This window comes from Salmo salar, chromosome ssa06 (genome assembly GCF_905237065.1).
Source record: "Salmo salar chromosome ssa06, Ssal_v3.1, whole genome shotgun sequence".
NCBI lineage: Eukaryota > Metazoa > Chordata > Actinopteri > Salmoniformes > Salmonidae > Salmo > Salmo salar.
In genome coordinates, this window is record NC_059447.1 from 43232688 (window position 1) to 43247066 (window position 14379).

At 41.4% G+C, this 14379-nt stretch overlaps 1 protein-coding gene across 1 annotated transcript in view; it reads right to left on the reverse strand.

Annotated features, from left to right (window-relative positions):
- The window catches only part of stx1b (syntaxin 1B), a 54645-nt gene that overhangs the window by 21110 nt on the left and 19156 nt on the right, over window positions 1-14379 (reverse strand). Inside the window, exons 2-3 of the mRNA NM_001141022.1 lie at window positions 4497-4571; window positions 2074-2173 (exon numbers count right to left, since the gene is read on the reverse strand). Of these exons, the coding sequence (NP_001134494.1) occupies window positions 2074-2173; window positions 4497-4571 (175 nt within the window). The remainder of the gene's footprint in view (window positions 1-2073; window positions 2174-4496; window positions 4572-14379) is intronic.

A 14379-nucleotide genomic window follows, 5' to 3' on the forward strand; every position in this document is an offset into this window, starting at 1 on the left:
GGAGTGATTCCTCAGGATTTCACTATACATTATGGAGATGCCCTTCGGCCATGATTGGAGAGAGGCATGAGATTTAAACATGTTCCGTTGCTAAGTCCAAGAATGATTGTTCCTTGTACGATTCACAATTCATTTGAAAATAGCAAAGTGTGACAGTGCAATCTGAATAACTACAGGCTACAGCGTGAAGATAACTGATAACTGAAGATGAATTTTCTACACAGATTTCTTCAGTAAGCAACTACACTTCCCAGCATGCATTATTCAAGGAAGTACACTGGAATGCATTTTGTATCATCCACTGACTACTAAACATTATTTGGAATGGCTTGACTACCAAACATTATTTGGAATGGCTTGACATAGGGAGAGGTCAAATTTAAGCTTTTGGTTCATTTTGAGGACATAAATGTAAGATTAAGCTAGCATACATGAATATAATAAAAAACAGAACAGAAACAGAAATATGCCGGCAATTCTGTAGGGACAACATACATACGGTCTGAGTTGGAATATTTAATATAATCAATAATAACAGTGAATCTGAAGATATTATGTTTATGTGAATATATGTAAGCAATGATCTTCCTACTTAGACGCTTTAGTCACAAAGAAATGTTCCAAATGACCAGATTCCCCACATTTATCACATAAAGAAATCAGACAACATACACACACATAGCATAGCAACCACATACTTACTAGTTAAACCACCTGGGTAGATAACTAGTAACCAGTTAGCTCACTCACAAAAACTGAACTCCAACAACTAGTCCCCTGGAGCAAGTCCTTCATGAAGCATGCATCACAAGAAAAAAAAGGAGGGGAAATGGGGGGAAAAGGAAGGAAAGACAGACAGAAAGACAGAAACAGTCCAACAACATTACATAAGATAAAACATGCTTGTGTAGAAATTGAAATCATAAGACAAAAGTAATCGTACGCAAAAACACATTGAGAAGCTACAATAAAAGTGATTGGGCAATAAAAGGGATGTGAACGTGTGAGAAAAGGAAGTGAAATCAGAAGGATTCCGTGATGACGGTACAGTAGGTATTGTGCCACTGCCTGCCCTGAAACTCTGGGTTAACCCAGACTAGAGGTTGTCTGACAAGGCCTAACATTAGCAATGAAACATTCATTCACTCCAGTTGAGTCACTAGCAGCCTGGGTCACTGTGAACTCTAAAGAACATGCTACACTCATCTCCTAACAACAAGCACGGCCCTACAGCAGCACGGCAACAATGAAGGGGCCATTTTCTGAAACGTCTTTCACTGTACGTTCTCGACTGATTGATTGTGTCATAAGGGCCTAAAAGCAGTGGTTGAAGGTTAACAGGATTGGATTTCAATCAAATTATTGGAGAAAATACAATAGTATTTAAATATTTACACACATCTTCATGTCTGTTTTATACCATACTCATAAGTGTTATGCATGGTAATAGTTAGGGCTCTTCTTTTTTCTTGAAGCCTGCCTCCAAACAACTTCATTTCATGTTAGGGCAAATGTATGTGTTGTCTTCATTGACAGTAAGATTATAATGTGTCATAATAATGACAATATTGTCACAATAAACACAAAAACACTTTTCATTGAGTATTCGGTGAGTGTGGTGGTGAACCCTCGTCAACCAGTGGGTAGAGTCCCACCCTTGAAAATTAATTTGTTGAGTCGTGTGTGTTGGCCGGTTGTGAGTGCGTGGGCCGGGTGTGACTCAGTAAGAGATGAGTGGGTGGGGTCACATTCACTGAGTGCGTGGGTGGAGTATCTCCCACAGGTATATAGCCAGGGTCACACACACACTTAAACCAATCTGTCTCTGCTATCCTCAGGCCCTTACTTACTCCCCCTCACACAGACCTGAAAGGATTTGACACCAATACTAAACTGGAAAGCAATATTGAATTTTCTGGCATATCACTTCTACCTATCCAGTCCTGTCAGTGCTGCAAGATGGAGTCCATGAGGACTGAGGGAAAGCAGTATGGAACTGGTATGGAATTGGGGCCCCGTCTTAAAAGTATCCATTCCGGCTCATGGATGTGGCTCGTGGCCACCGAGACTTACTTTCATCAGGGTTGGGCGCTGCCAGGATGGCGCTATGCTGCTTCTTGACCTGCTCCACATCTTCTGACAGCTTATCTATACAGACTCGGATCTCTTCCACCTGCACAGGGAGTGAGAAGGCAACATACATGAGGGCTTAATTCTTATACTCTTTAAATGAGTGTACTGTCAAATGGCCATGGTCTAAGGGGCTTTTCCGTTCTAGTAATTCTATTTCTATGGAATTGACAAACCACAGCCACCCATGGAGAGGATGTGTGTATAGCGTGGGAGTGCTGAGGCCTCTGAACCTCATCATGGACAGGATTACCTCACACACTCAATCATTGACTGCCATGACAACCCAATGGAAGCACTTTCTGGTGGGTGGGAGAGCAGGGGAATCTCCATAAGACCACATAAGTCAATTACTGACTGGTAATTATAATCTCTGCTGGTTTAGGGTTTGGAGGCTTGATTCTTAGCCATCGTTGGGGGAATTTAGGAAGGTTATTTGGTCTAAATGGTTTGCACACTGAGACATCACAGCGAAACCTGTTTACATACATACATACATACATACATACATACATACATACACCGGCAATAACATCTGCATGTGACAAATACAATTTGATTTGTAATACCTTATTACAGTATTAGCTATATATCGTCACACGTTGGGGATCAATATCTCTATCTAACATTTGTATGATACAAGACGGTTGCTGTTTTAATGGTGGGTGTTCAAACTCCTCCAACCCCACAGAATGTGCAGAGGCGCCTGCAGATAATACATATCCAAGAACTTCTGACTATCCCCTGAAATCCTGTGCAAAGTCAGACTCAGCAGCCTAACCACACATTCTGTATTCATTCCATCTCTCCATCTGAATGGGTTGTGTAATCCAATTCCCAATACAGACGTGTCAAAGGCAGATACAGATGTGTCAAAGTCCCCCTATTCTTGGTACTGTTTGTGGATATGCGGATACTTTTGCAATGACTGTATGGATATGAGCATCTATGTGCTCTGCATTCCTATTCATTCTCTTCTCCATTATTAATAGCTCTTCCTATTGTTCTTTCTATGGGACAGAGAGTTCAATGACAACGGCTTGTGAGCTACTTCCTCAACGAAGCTAAGGCATACCGAATAAACTCATGCTTTATAGTGAATCATTGTTTAGCCCAGATTGAGCCAATTCCCCTTCCCCTATAGTGTTCACTTAATAGTTTTAGAGGAAAGCTTTGTAAAGCTGGTAAAGATTCATTTTCATTAGGACAGAGGAGTTGAGCCACAGCCCATAAGGTAGTGAGGAGCACAGCTAAGCCAGGCTATATGACTGCACCCAGCCTGCAGCAGCAGCAGAGCTCTTCAAAGGCAGGTGTCCTCAATCCCAGCTAGCCCCTCAGGGCCCCATTAACAGTGTCTACCTGGTCTTCCAGGCTTGATAAGATGCCTATCAAAAGACAAGGACCAGAGTTGGGGATTTTGTTTGCGATTCATGGTGCTGTATTGCAGATAACTGGGTATCTGTTCAAGGTTTTTGCTTTAAAAGCCTTTCCAAAGAGAGAAAACAATTCCTCTGTGTAAAAAATGGAGGGGTCTTACACAAAAAATAAACTACTGGAAATGTTAAGCCACAGATTGTCTGTACTCCCATAAATGCTGGGACATTCTGTAGACATCTTGTCAGACATCCAGGATGTTAATGTCTTCGTTAAGACTTAACACTCAGCGATAAAGAGTTCTGGCAGCATCTCCCAAGTATGAAATATACCTCCACTGATAGAGTTGATGGATTCACTGCAGTCTTATTATGGTAGGAAGAAGAGTAAGTTCACTCAATTTTGGCTTTCCCCCGCCATTGGATCGTCAATTAGTATGCAAATCATTCCAATTTATTGTGGTTGAACACACCAAACATAATATTGCTCTATTTGCATATCCTGCCCCTTCTCCTTTTCCTCTCATAGCATGTTCCTTGTTGCATAGGATGAATGTGTGAAGAAATTATGCTTAAGCACTTTCAATTTTGAAAGATAAAGCTGAAGGGAACATGACCTGGAGGTAATGTAGCCAGTAGGCCTATTTTCTTTTCTTGTTTTTACATTATGGGGCCGGATGGCCCCCATTATAATATGGCATTAATAACACTGCACTTGGAAACACTAGTAAATGGGTAACACGTAAAACAGTAACACCTTAACTTTAGAGATATGGCACTTATAAGGCATTTACCAACAGTTAACTGCCAATTATGACCTTATGGCATTATGCATAGACCTTAATTAGTCATTTTGCCCCCTTTTATTAAATATGACCTGCAGACATGTGGATACAAGAAACTACCAGGTTAAGTTATATATGTAATAATGGTTATTAGGATATTTCTCATGCCATTCAATGGCATGTATTACAGTTGTTTTGTTGCACTGACCTGTTCAAAGAACTCATCCATGAAATGATCCCGGTCAACCTGGACAACTTCTTCATCATCATCGCTGTCCTTAGCCTGAAACAGAACAAGTGAAAAACAACATCAGTGGCATATTGCTATTTATTGTTGATTGTGTATTTGTGACCTGTGCAAACCGCAGATAACACAGTACGACACTTGGCTATAGATCTCTCCTAACTGTTGGAAGGGTAAGGAGTAAGGATGGAAGGGTAAGAGTTAGAGAATAAAAAAGGAAAACCCTTGTATCCATACTGCTTAGGTGACATGCATGGCAGCCATTTTAGATAAAGCCACAAAAAAGGCTTTGAAATATGTGTGTTATATTTGCGCTGTCACTTCAAACAGTTCATGATATGAAGGGAATGACCCTTGAAGGGAGTGAAGGGAGTGACCCTCAGCGTCTTACACAAACCCTCCTCGGCTTAGAGCGATGCGGGCTATTTAAACTGACCTCAACAGGGTCAAGGACTAAGACACAGTGAGAAAGAGAGGCTGTATACGAAGGTGTTGAAAATGGCAGGAGAATCGATGGAACACCTTACATTTGCGCTAAAATAATAAAGACGTGTCCTCGGCTTCTTGTCGCGCTTAGCGTTGATGAATTGCCAGAGGCCCATGGAGAGGGCCTGAGGTGTGTAGTGTTGGCAAGGTGGAGCGTGGGCCGTCTGCCATAGGGCAGCACACTGCTCATTCTGTTGCTGATATTAGGGGCACTAGAAATTATACACCCAACAAAAAGGCAATAGATAGGCCAGAGATCACCGTGTATGATCAAATTGATGAACTGTTTAGGCAACAGCTTGATGGGTATTTTGCCTATTTGCGCCAGAGAAGGGCATAGTATTTATGTTCAATAAACAGACAAGCAATAACAGCAAGCGGCAGTTAGATCTAGGGCTCTATTTAATCCGTAGTGCTGAAGAGCTGTGCTATAGCGCGATAGACATTTAAAGGCAATGTTCCCGCGTTAGCGGAGACTGCATTCACAGTAAACGCTACATATGTCGGCTCAATCGGAAATGACCTATACATTTCAATTACACTATAACGCTGAACCTCAGCGATATGGATTGAAACGAGCCCCTAAAGTGTTTTGTGACCTAATGGTAGCCATGTTGAATCACATTGTGAGGGGGAGAAGGGTTGACAAATCCATTTCACCTGGGGAAAAACAACAAACCGACAAGACCTCTACAGAAGTCCACAACAGAAGAACAGTCATTGCTGAACAGCTTAGTCATAAACACAGCTAGTGGACAGCTATCTATAACTGTTGCCAAACAGAGAAATCTACAAAATGGCAGCCCTATACTTGGGCACACTCTAGTTAACCTTTTCCCTTCACTCTCCATTGCTTCCTGTATGTCTTCTGGCCAGAAAAAGACAGGAGAGTTAAGTCCTCTAAATCGCATCTCATGCCAAAACATACAGCAGCAACGTTTTTTCATAGGCGCATATGGGAGGGAAAAATAGCTCCAAGGGAGAGGCTGGATACGTTGGAAGGCCTAGTCGAGTTGCTGAGTGTTGAACTTGAGCGCTGGCTCCCTGATTGTAACGGACAGTTAACTATGTCTCCAGCTGTTGGGGCTGGCTTTGCCTTGGTTAGGGTTTGAAACATTTCCCTCCAGTCCTCACCTCTAACTAGCTAGCTCCACCTCGAGGCTGTGCAAGTTCATGTTCCTGCCCTGTGTGCCCTCAGATGACAGTCACCCACTCTGCCTTGTATGGTATGATGAGAGACGGTTCCTGGTTGGATCACTCACTGTCCAATGTAATGTGACGCTAGTGTATATGGGGTGTGTGACAAAGGATTAATATGGCTTCAGTGCAAGGAGCTTTGATATTGATACACACTGCAGTTCTTGGAGGACATGGCACCATTTAGCCACTTTGCTGTTGTTATGTTTTTTTCTCTTACCTCGTTGTATACATTTTTTGTCATTTAAATGCTTTTCTGAAAAACATGTCATGACATGCCATTTTGTTAATTTTTTTGCTCCATTTAAGCACATAATAGAGAATATAATGTGTTGAGTTTTCACAGTAGCTTTCAGGCTAATGAGCGGTGACTCACATTTGTGCTAACATTCACACAGGCAATATCAATGACCTATCATATTCGTATCAATTTCTAGCAATTATTTTCTGAAGCATTTAGTACCAGCTCCATTTAAATGGCCATAGCTATGCAAAAAAAAATGCTGTGATTATTTGATTAAATGACATGTTGCTCAAATTTGGGTTAATGAGTAATTGGTTTCACCTCTACACATGATCATCAAAGAGAAAGATATATAGAATGTTCAATCAGAATAAACAACCGACAGGCTTCCACAGAGAACAGCGATTCTGACAGACTCGCCTGAATCAGTTTAGGTTCCCTTGGTTTTTATCAAAGGCTACAGATCTGGAACTGTGGTTCATCTATGTGGTCCGTTTCATTCAAAAGGCCTTGGACTGGAGCATGTTGGAGTAAGATATGAACACGACTGATTGTGTACAATCAAGTGACTGTGGTCATACATGTATTGTGTTGTCCTCCAAGCTTTCATTGTAAAAGTGTCACACCCTGATCTGTTTCACCTGTCCTTGTGCTTGTCTCTACCCCCCTCCAGGTGTCACCCATCTTCCCCATTATCCACTGGGTACTTATACCCGTGTTCTCTGTTTGTCTGTTGCCAGTTCGTCTTGTTTGTCAAGTCAACCAGCGTTTTGTCTCAGCTCCTGCTTTTCCCCAGTCTCTCTTTTTCTCGCCCTCCTGGTTTTGACCCTTGCCTGTCCTGACTCGGAGCCCGCCTGCCTGATCACTCTGCCTCCCCCTGACCCTGAGCCTGCCTGCCGTCCTGTACCGTTCCCCCACAACTCTGGATTATCGACCCCTGACTGCCTTGACCTGTCATTTGCCTGCCCCTGTTGCTGTAATAAACATTTTTACTTCAACACAGTCTGCATTTGAGTCTTACCTGAAACATGATAAAAAGGGTGTGGTTACAACAGACAATCAATCAAAGTATTGATTATAATAGGCATGCAGATACCACCAATCTGGATAATGTGGTAGATGTTTTCATAGGTGTAAAGTAGCAAGTAAAAACCATATAGCAGACATAGTAATATACTATGCTTGCGATATAACTGCAGTGCTGCAAGTAAATCATGAATTTGATAAGAGATAGTGGCCTATTCCTAGATACTTTCCAATTAAGATAACTGACGCAGATTAAACATTTTAATCCATGTTGAAACTACCAAAAGCTTTACCATTACTTTCAGGGAACCCCCAATGGTTTGTTCACGATCAACTGCTCAGATTTCCTCCTTCCCAGAGCTGAAATATTCTGTCAATTGTCTATGTATTATTCATAGAATGATGGAACTAGCTTCTGCTGCATATTACCCAGCCCACCATCTCCATGGCTGCCTGACTGTTACACTGCACAGATGCACACAATCTTAGCTGGGCTTATTTGATATAGATCATGATGTTGTAAGAGGTATCAATGTATGTCAAATTCTAAGCATTTAGCCTACACCTACGTATTGCACAAAAGGTGAATGTTTTTAAACTAAACAAAATGTGCCATTTCTTGTTCAGTGCATTCGGAAAGTATTCGGACCCCTTGACTTTTTCCACATTTTGTTACATTACAGCCTTATTGTCACGTCCTGGCCAGTATAAGGGTTAATTGTCATTTTAGTTTGGTCAGGACGTGGCAGAGGGTATTTGTTTTATGTGGTTCGGGGTGGTGTTTTGGTAAAAGGGCGTTTGATTTAGTATTTCCGGGTTTTGGTTTATGATCTATGTTTATGTAATTCTATGTTGAGTCTAGTGTGTCTGTTTCTATGTTTGGGTTCATTGGGGTTGGGACTCTCAATTGAAGGCAGGTGTTGTCTATTTGCCTTTGATTGAGAGTCCCATATATGAGGGTGTGTTTGTGTTTGTCTGTTGTGGGAGATTGTTTTTGCACTGTGTTAGGATAGCCTGCAAAACTGTTGCACTGTCATTGTTTATTGTTTTTGTATAGTGTTCACGTGAGCGATTAATTAAATTCAAAGATGAACACGACATCCGCTGCGTATTGGTCTACATTTTCAGACGACGATTTCGCTATATCGTCAGAAGACGAAGACAGCCGTGACACTTCTTCTAAAATTGATTAAATTGTATTTTTTCTCTCATCAATCTACACAAAATACCCTATAATGACAAAGAAAAACAGGTTTTAAGAAATGTTTTAAAATATATAAAATAAATTGAAATATTACATTTACATAAGTATTCAGATTCTTTACTCACTACTTTGTTGAAGCAACTTTGGCAGTGATTACAGCCTTAAGTCTTCTTGGGTATGCCTCTACAAGCTTGGCACACCTGTATTTGGGGAGTTACTCCCATTCATCCCTACAGATCCTCTCAAGCTCTGTCAGGTTGGATGAGATGTTCGTTCGGGCTCAAGTCAGGCCTGACTGGGCCACTCAAGGACATTCAGAAACTTGTTGTCTTGGCTGTGTGCTTAGGGTCATTGTCCTGTTGGAAGATGAACCTTCGACCCAGTCTGAGGTCCTGAGTGCTCTGGAGCAGGTTTTCATCAAGGATCGCTCTTTACTTTGCTCCGTTCATCTTTCCCTCGATCCTGACTAGTCTCCCAGAAACATCCCCACAGCATGATGCTGCCACCACCATGCTTCACTATAGGAATGGTGCCAGATTTCCTCCAGAAGCAACGCTTGGCATTCAGGTCAAAGAGTTCAATCTTGGTTTCATCAGACCAGAGAATCTTGTTTCTCATGGCCTGAGAGTTCTTTAGGTGCCTTTTGGCAAACTCCAAGCAGACTGTCATGTGCATTTACTGAGGAATGGCTTCTGTCTGGCCACTCTACCATAAAGGCCTGATTGGTGGAGTGCTGCGGAGATGGTTGTCCTTCTGGAAGGTTCTTCCATCTCCACAGAGGATCTCAAGAGCTCTGTCAGAGTGACCATCAGGTTCTTGGTCATCTCGCTGACCATGGCTCTTCTCCCCCGATTGCTCAGTTTGGCCAGCTCTAGGAAGAGTCTTGGTGGTTCCGAACTTCTTCAATTTTAGAATGATGGAGGCCACTGCGTTCTTGGGAACCTTCAATGCTTCAGAAATATTTTGGTACCCTTCCCCAGATCTGTGCCTCGACACAATCCTGTCTCGGAGCTGTATGGACAATTACTTCAACCTCATGGCTTGGTTTTTGCTCTGACCTGTACTGTCAACTGTGGGACCTTAAATAGACAGGCGTGTGCCTTTCCAAATCATGTCCAATCAATTGAATTTACCACAGGTGGACTCCAATGAAGTTGTAGAAACATCTCAAGGATGATCAATGGAAACAGGATGCACAAGAGATACATTTTGAGTCTCATAGCAAAGGGTCTGAATACGTATGTAAATAATGAATTTCTGTTTTTCATTTTAGCGTCCACAGTTTCTAAAAACCTGTTTTTACTTATTCTGAGTAGATTGATGAGGGAAAATGGTTATTTAATAAAATGTAGAATAAGGCTATAACAAAACAAAATGTGGAAAAAGGGAAGGGGTCTGAATACTTTCCGAATGCACTGTAGATGGTAAGCCACAAACAAATATGCATAAGCACACACACAGTTGTAGTATCACACAAAAGCATGTTGGCTTTATTTGAAAAGGCAAGTGCACATAAATGGATAAATGCACCTTCATCCTGATATGTGACAGAGATTAAGTGAGAAATAGATATTTCCGGACTTTAAAAATATAAATTGTGATCGTAGAAAAATCTAATATGACAAGTAGCTTTGATTGTAAAAGAGTCAGGTAACAACAAAGATATTCAGAATATCCAAGATAATTGCTATATTGTAATTACTTTGCCACCATGGCCTATTTATTGTCTTAACTTACCTCATTTGCACTCACTGTATATAGACTTTTTGTTTTCTTTTGTTCTACTGTATTATTGACTGTATGTTTTTGTTTATTCCATGTGTAACTCTGTGTTGTTGTATGTGTCGAATTGCTATGCTTTATCTTGGCCAGATCGCAGTTGCAAATGAGAACTTGTTCTCAACTAGCCTACCTGGTTAAATAAAGGTGAAATAAAAAAAATGTAAATAAAAAATAACTGACCTCTTCAGAGAGGCAATGTCTTCTCATATTTCACAATGTCAGTGTTGTATTACAATTTGGAGTAATAGGGGTCTGTGTTAGTGTTGTATTACAATTTGGATCTCTTATCACAATAGCACACTTACCTACACACTAACACAGACCCCTTCTAAATCAATACAGCTATAAATAGCTACGCTTGAATAGCTACATTTGTTTGCTAGCTATCACCCTACACCACTATGCATTGTTTGAGTATGTGTGCATGCATACGTGGTGGCTTTATACTATGTGTTTAGTCAAGAAAAGAGGAGGATACCAATCATGCTTTTCACCCAGGGGTGTAGAACAGTCCTCTAGGACTGCAGTGCTGCAGGTTTTCTATTTTGCCCTTGCCCATAATTGATCAGTTAATGTCACTGATTGCCCAGAGAGTCCACACACCTAGCAACACAGGTCTAAATCAGCCACTGATTTAAAAAAGCAAGAATGAAAACCAGCAGCCATTGCAGCCCTTCATGACTCAAAGTCAGGCAGCACCTCTTTTTGAACCCGTAACAATTATTAATTAAATATGGCAAATGTTATGCAGAAGTATTATGTTACGATGTGAGTAGCATATGTACCTCATTCATCCCCTGGTGTCACTACAAGGTAGATATAATCTGCAATCACTACTTTTGGCGCCTACCTAAAGTCAGACAGAAAGCACCCAACATGTGAATTAAAATGTGTAGTGAAACGAGCAGCGGGGCTAATGCTAACTCATCGCTAGCTCTGTTGCCAGATGCCTCTGAGGGGATCCTCATCACAAGCTGCAGCTATGTCGGCTAGGCTACAGCTATCTCATCTTGAACTGGTCAGCATTTTTACATTTCCATGTGTGTTGTCTACTCACTGTAGCTATATTTGGCTGTTTTCTTCCTTTACACCTCCCAGGCCCTGCCAGCACTCCACCTGCATCCGGTTTCACCCGACGGGGAAATGGCAGCCTCTCTAGCCCTTGCTTGCCAATGGGCAAATAAGCTAGTTTACAGCTCATGTCTTCCATATGAGAGGCATGTGTATACTAATGAAAAGGGGCCAAGGGGCAAAACATTCCATGACAACAGATATCCGTGAGGAGAGAGAGCATGTACGTAGGTAGGTATGAATAGATGCATATATGAGCAGGTAAATCTGTTAGGACTATGTTTAATGGAATGGGGTTTAGGTGGAATTCAACTGACGATAGGAATGTGACTACAATAGTGCATAACATGTCTGGGCTGCAGAGATAAGGCTTGAGAAAGGTTTGCTGCAGTAACATCAGAATTCAAATCTTTAGATTGTGTTACAACTGGTACCAGATAGATGAATCTAGTATTAAAATTCATATGGACAACAATGGTACAATGTAGACACTGAGGAAATGAAATGCTAATTATTTAGCAGAGAATAGACATCAAAAGATGCTGTGGGATAAGATATGGTTGAATACGGTTGGACGTGGTTGGTGGAATCAGATGGGGTTGCAGAACAATCCACAGAAATGCAGTCATACACAGTTTAGCATCACCAATGTACCTACCTAGTGTACCGCTCACTTGCTTGTGGCAATGAATTGTTGTAACAGCTGGACTAAACAAAACATCACACTAGCATTCAGGTTACACTGGACAGGCTAAATTGCTAGACTGGCTAATCAGGGCTCGAACCAAGTCATATTTAATCTAATGTTAAGTAGGGACTATATCTAATGTAGAGCTTATAGCTAAAACTAACTCCAGACAACCTACTCTTCACTGTACACACTATTCTGAGTTACAACAAGCAGCAAAAAGGACTTGACAGTAACGTAATGGAGGCACAGTACTTCCACCATTCCCCTCCCTTCAGATATACCAGAACATTCAAAAACACATTCATTGCTAGGTGTGAATGCGACCTCATAGTGTTCAGAGCAGCACATAAAGCATTGCACATCTGGGAGATAGGCCTCTTGAGGGCACCACAGGGAAATGCTGCTGTGTCGCTCTGAGCAATGTAGGGCAGGCCTAATACACCTGCCATGTGAGTCTCAGTAATTCTGGCTATAGAATATAGAACAGTACACGGTTATAAACTGTTTAGGGATCTAAAAAGTCGCCCTAGTTAAAAGTGTGTGTACTCTGCATGTGATCCAAAGACATACATCATCGCATTTCAACTGGGTAACCCACATGAAGAAGCCCTGTCTGTGTCCCACTCACCCCCTTTAAGTAGCCAGCCCCGTCCAGATGCATGCCAGAGACTCGCAACACAATGAAACTCTTAACGACCACAAAGCTAGCCGTGGGGTTATCTGCTCGCAGACTGTAACACACCTTTTTAAGTAGTTCATTCATTATATTCATGGAGATACAATGCTAGGAAGGAAGCATGCATTCTAAAGTTGTATCTCTGGATGTCGTGTAAAAAAGAAAAAGCTAGCCTTCAATGAAAATGTAGTAATTTAAAAACCTTCAATAGGCTTATCCCTCACACCAGAGAGAGGACTATGTACTGTACAGTATGTTATACTACAGGCAATGTTACCCTTATGGAGCACTATAATGATACTAAAGGCAAATCATCTGAAATGTACACTAAAACATTTTAAAACAGTACAATGAATTACCTCCAACACTTCTGTGTACTAAATGATCCTCGCCTCATTAGAACAACACTACAAATTTGGGCCGTACATAAACGCTGAAAAATGTACACCATCTCACTCGCTATTACATAAGCAAATATTTCATTTATCGCTTATTCATCAAGCCGTTGACAGCCTAACCAGCTGTTTTGGATCTAGTGGCAGGGAGCTTCCCTCTATATATATTGTTTTATTGGTGGAGGAGAAGGGAAGTTACAATGCTGTTGTCCATGGAATCACATGAAGCTATGACATTGGCCCTGCAGTAAAAATGTCTACATAAAATATAACATGTCCCACTGCTTTGCTTTTGTGAGCGGATGGATGAGTGGATGGATGAGTGGATGGATGGGGGAAGAGATTATGGATGCATAGAATGTGAGTATTATGTGTGTGTGTGTATGTGTGTGTATGTGTAGCCTTGGAAGTGTACATTTATGTGGATGTGTGTGGATGTGTATCTTATGAAGTGTTATTCACAAAACTCTAGTCTGGATCTCTGAGATTGCCTAAACACACAAGTATTGATTATCTCCTAAAAACACACACCCTAGAGAAAACAGCCAAAGCACATTTGAAATGCAGAATTATATTCTTGCAACGTTCTTGAAAACCATTTGAAACTGAAGGCTCGTAAAATGATCATATTGAGTAAATCATATTAAATTTGATCCATTCAGCAGCTTAAAAACCAACAACTGAGACGCAGTTGAGGTTTTATGGGAGATATTGCAGCAAACAGCATCCGTGATCGCCTGCTAGCCTGCGGACAGCATTGGATCCACCAGGAATAATGTGAGTAGCATCCAGACAGCTAACAAACAGTGTACCAGTTCAACCACAGAGGACGGATGCATACTGCTGCGATCCCTGCTGCTGATGCTATAACAAATGTGCTGCTGGGAGGATGGATGGATTGATAGGGCCCATGTATGTGCAGCTGCTTGGTCATACAGCTTATAAACCTATTTGTGCAAATGTATACACATGTGTATATGAGTGTGTTTATGTGCATATTAATTGGATTAATTTGACTGACTGCACTTTGACAGCTAAAGCCCTGCGGCAAAGATGGAGCTATGGTGAGTGTGGA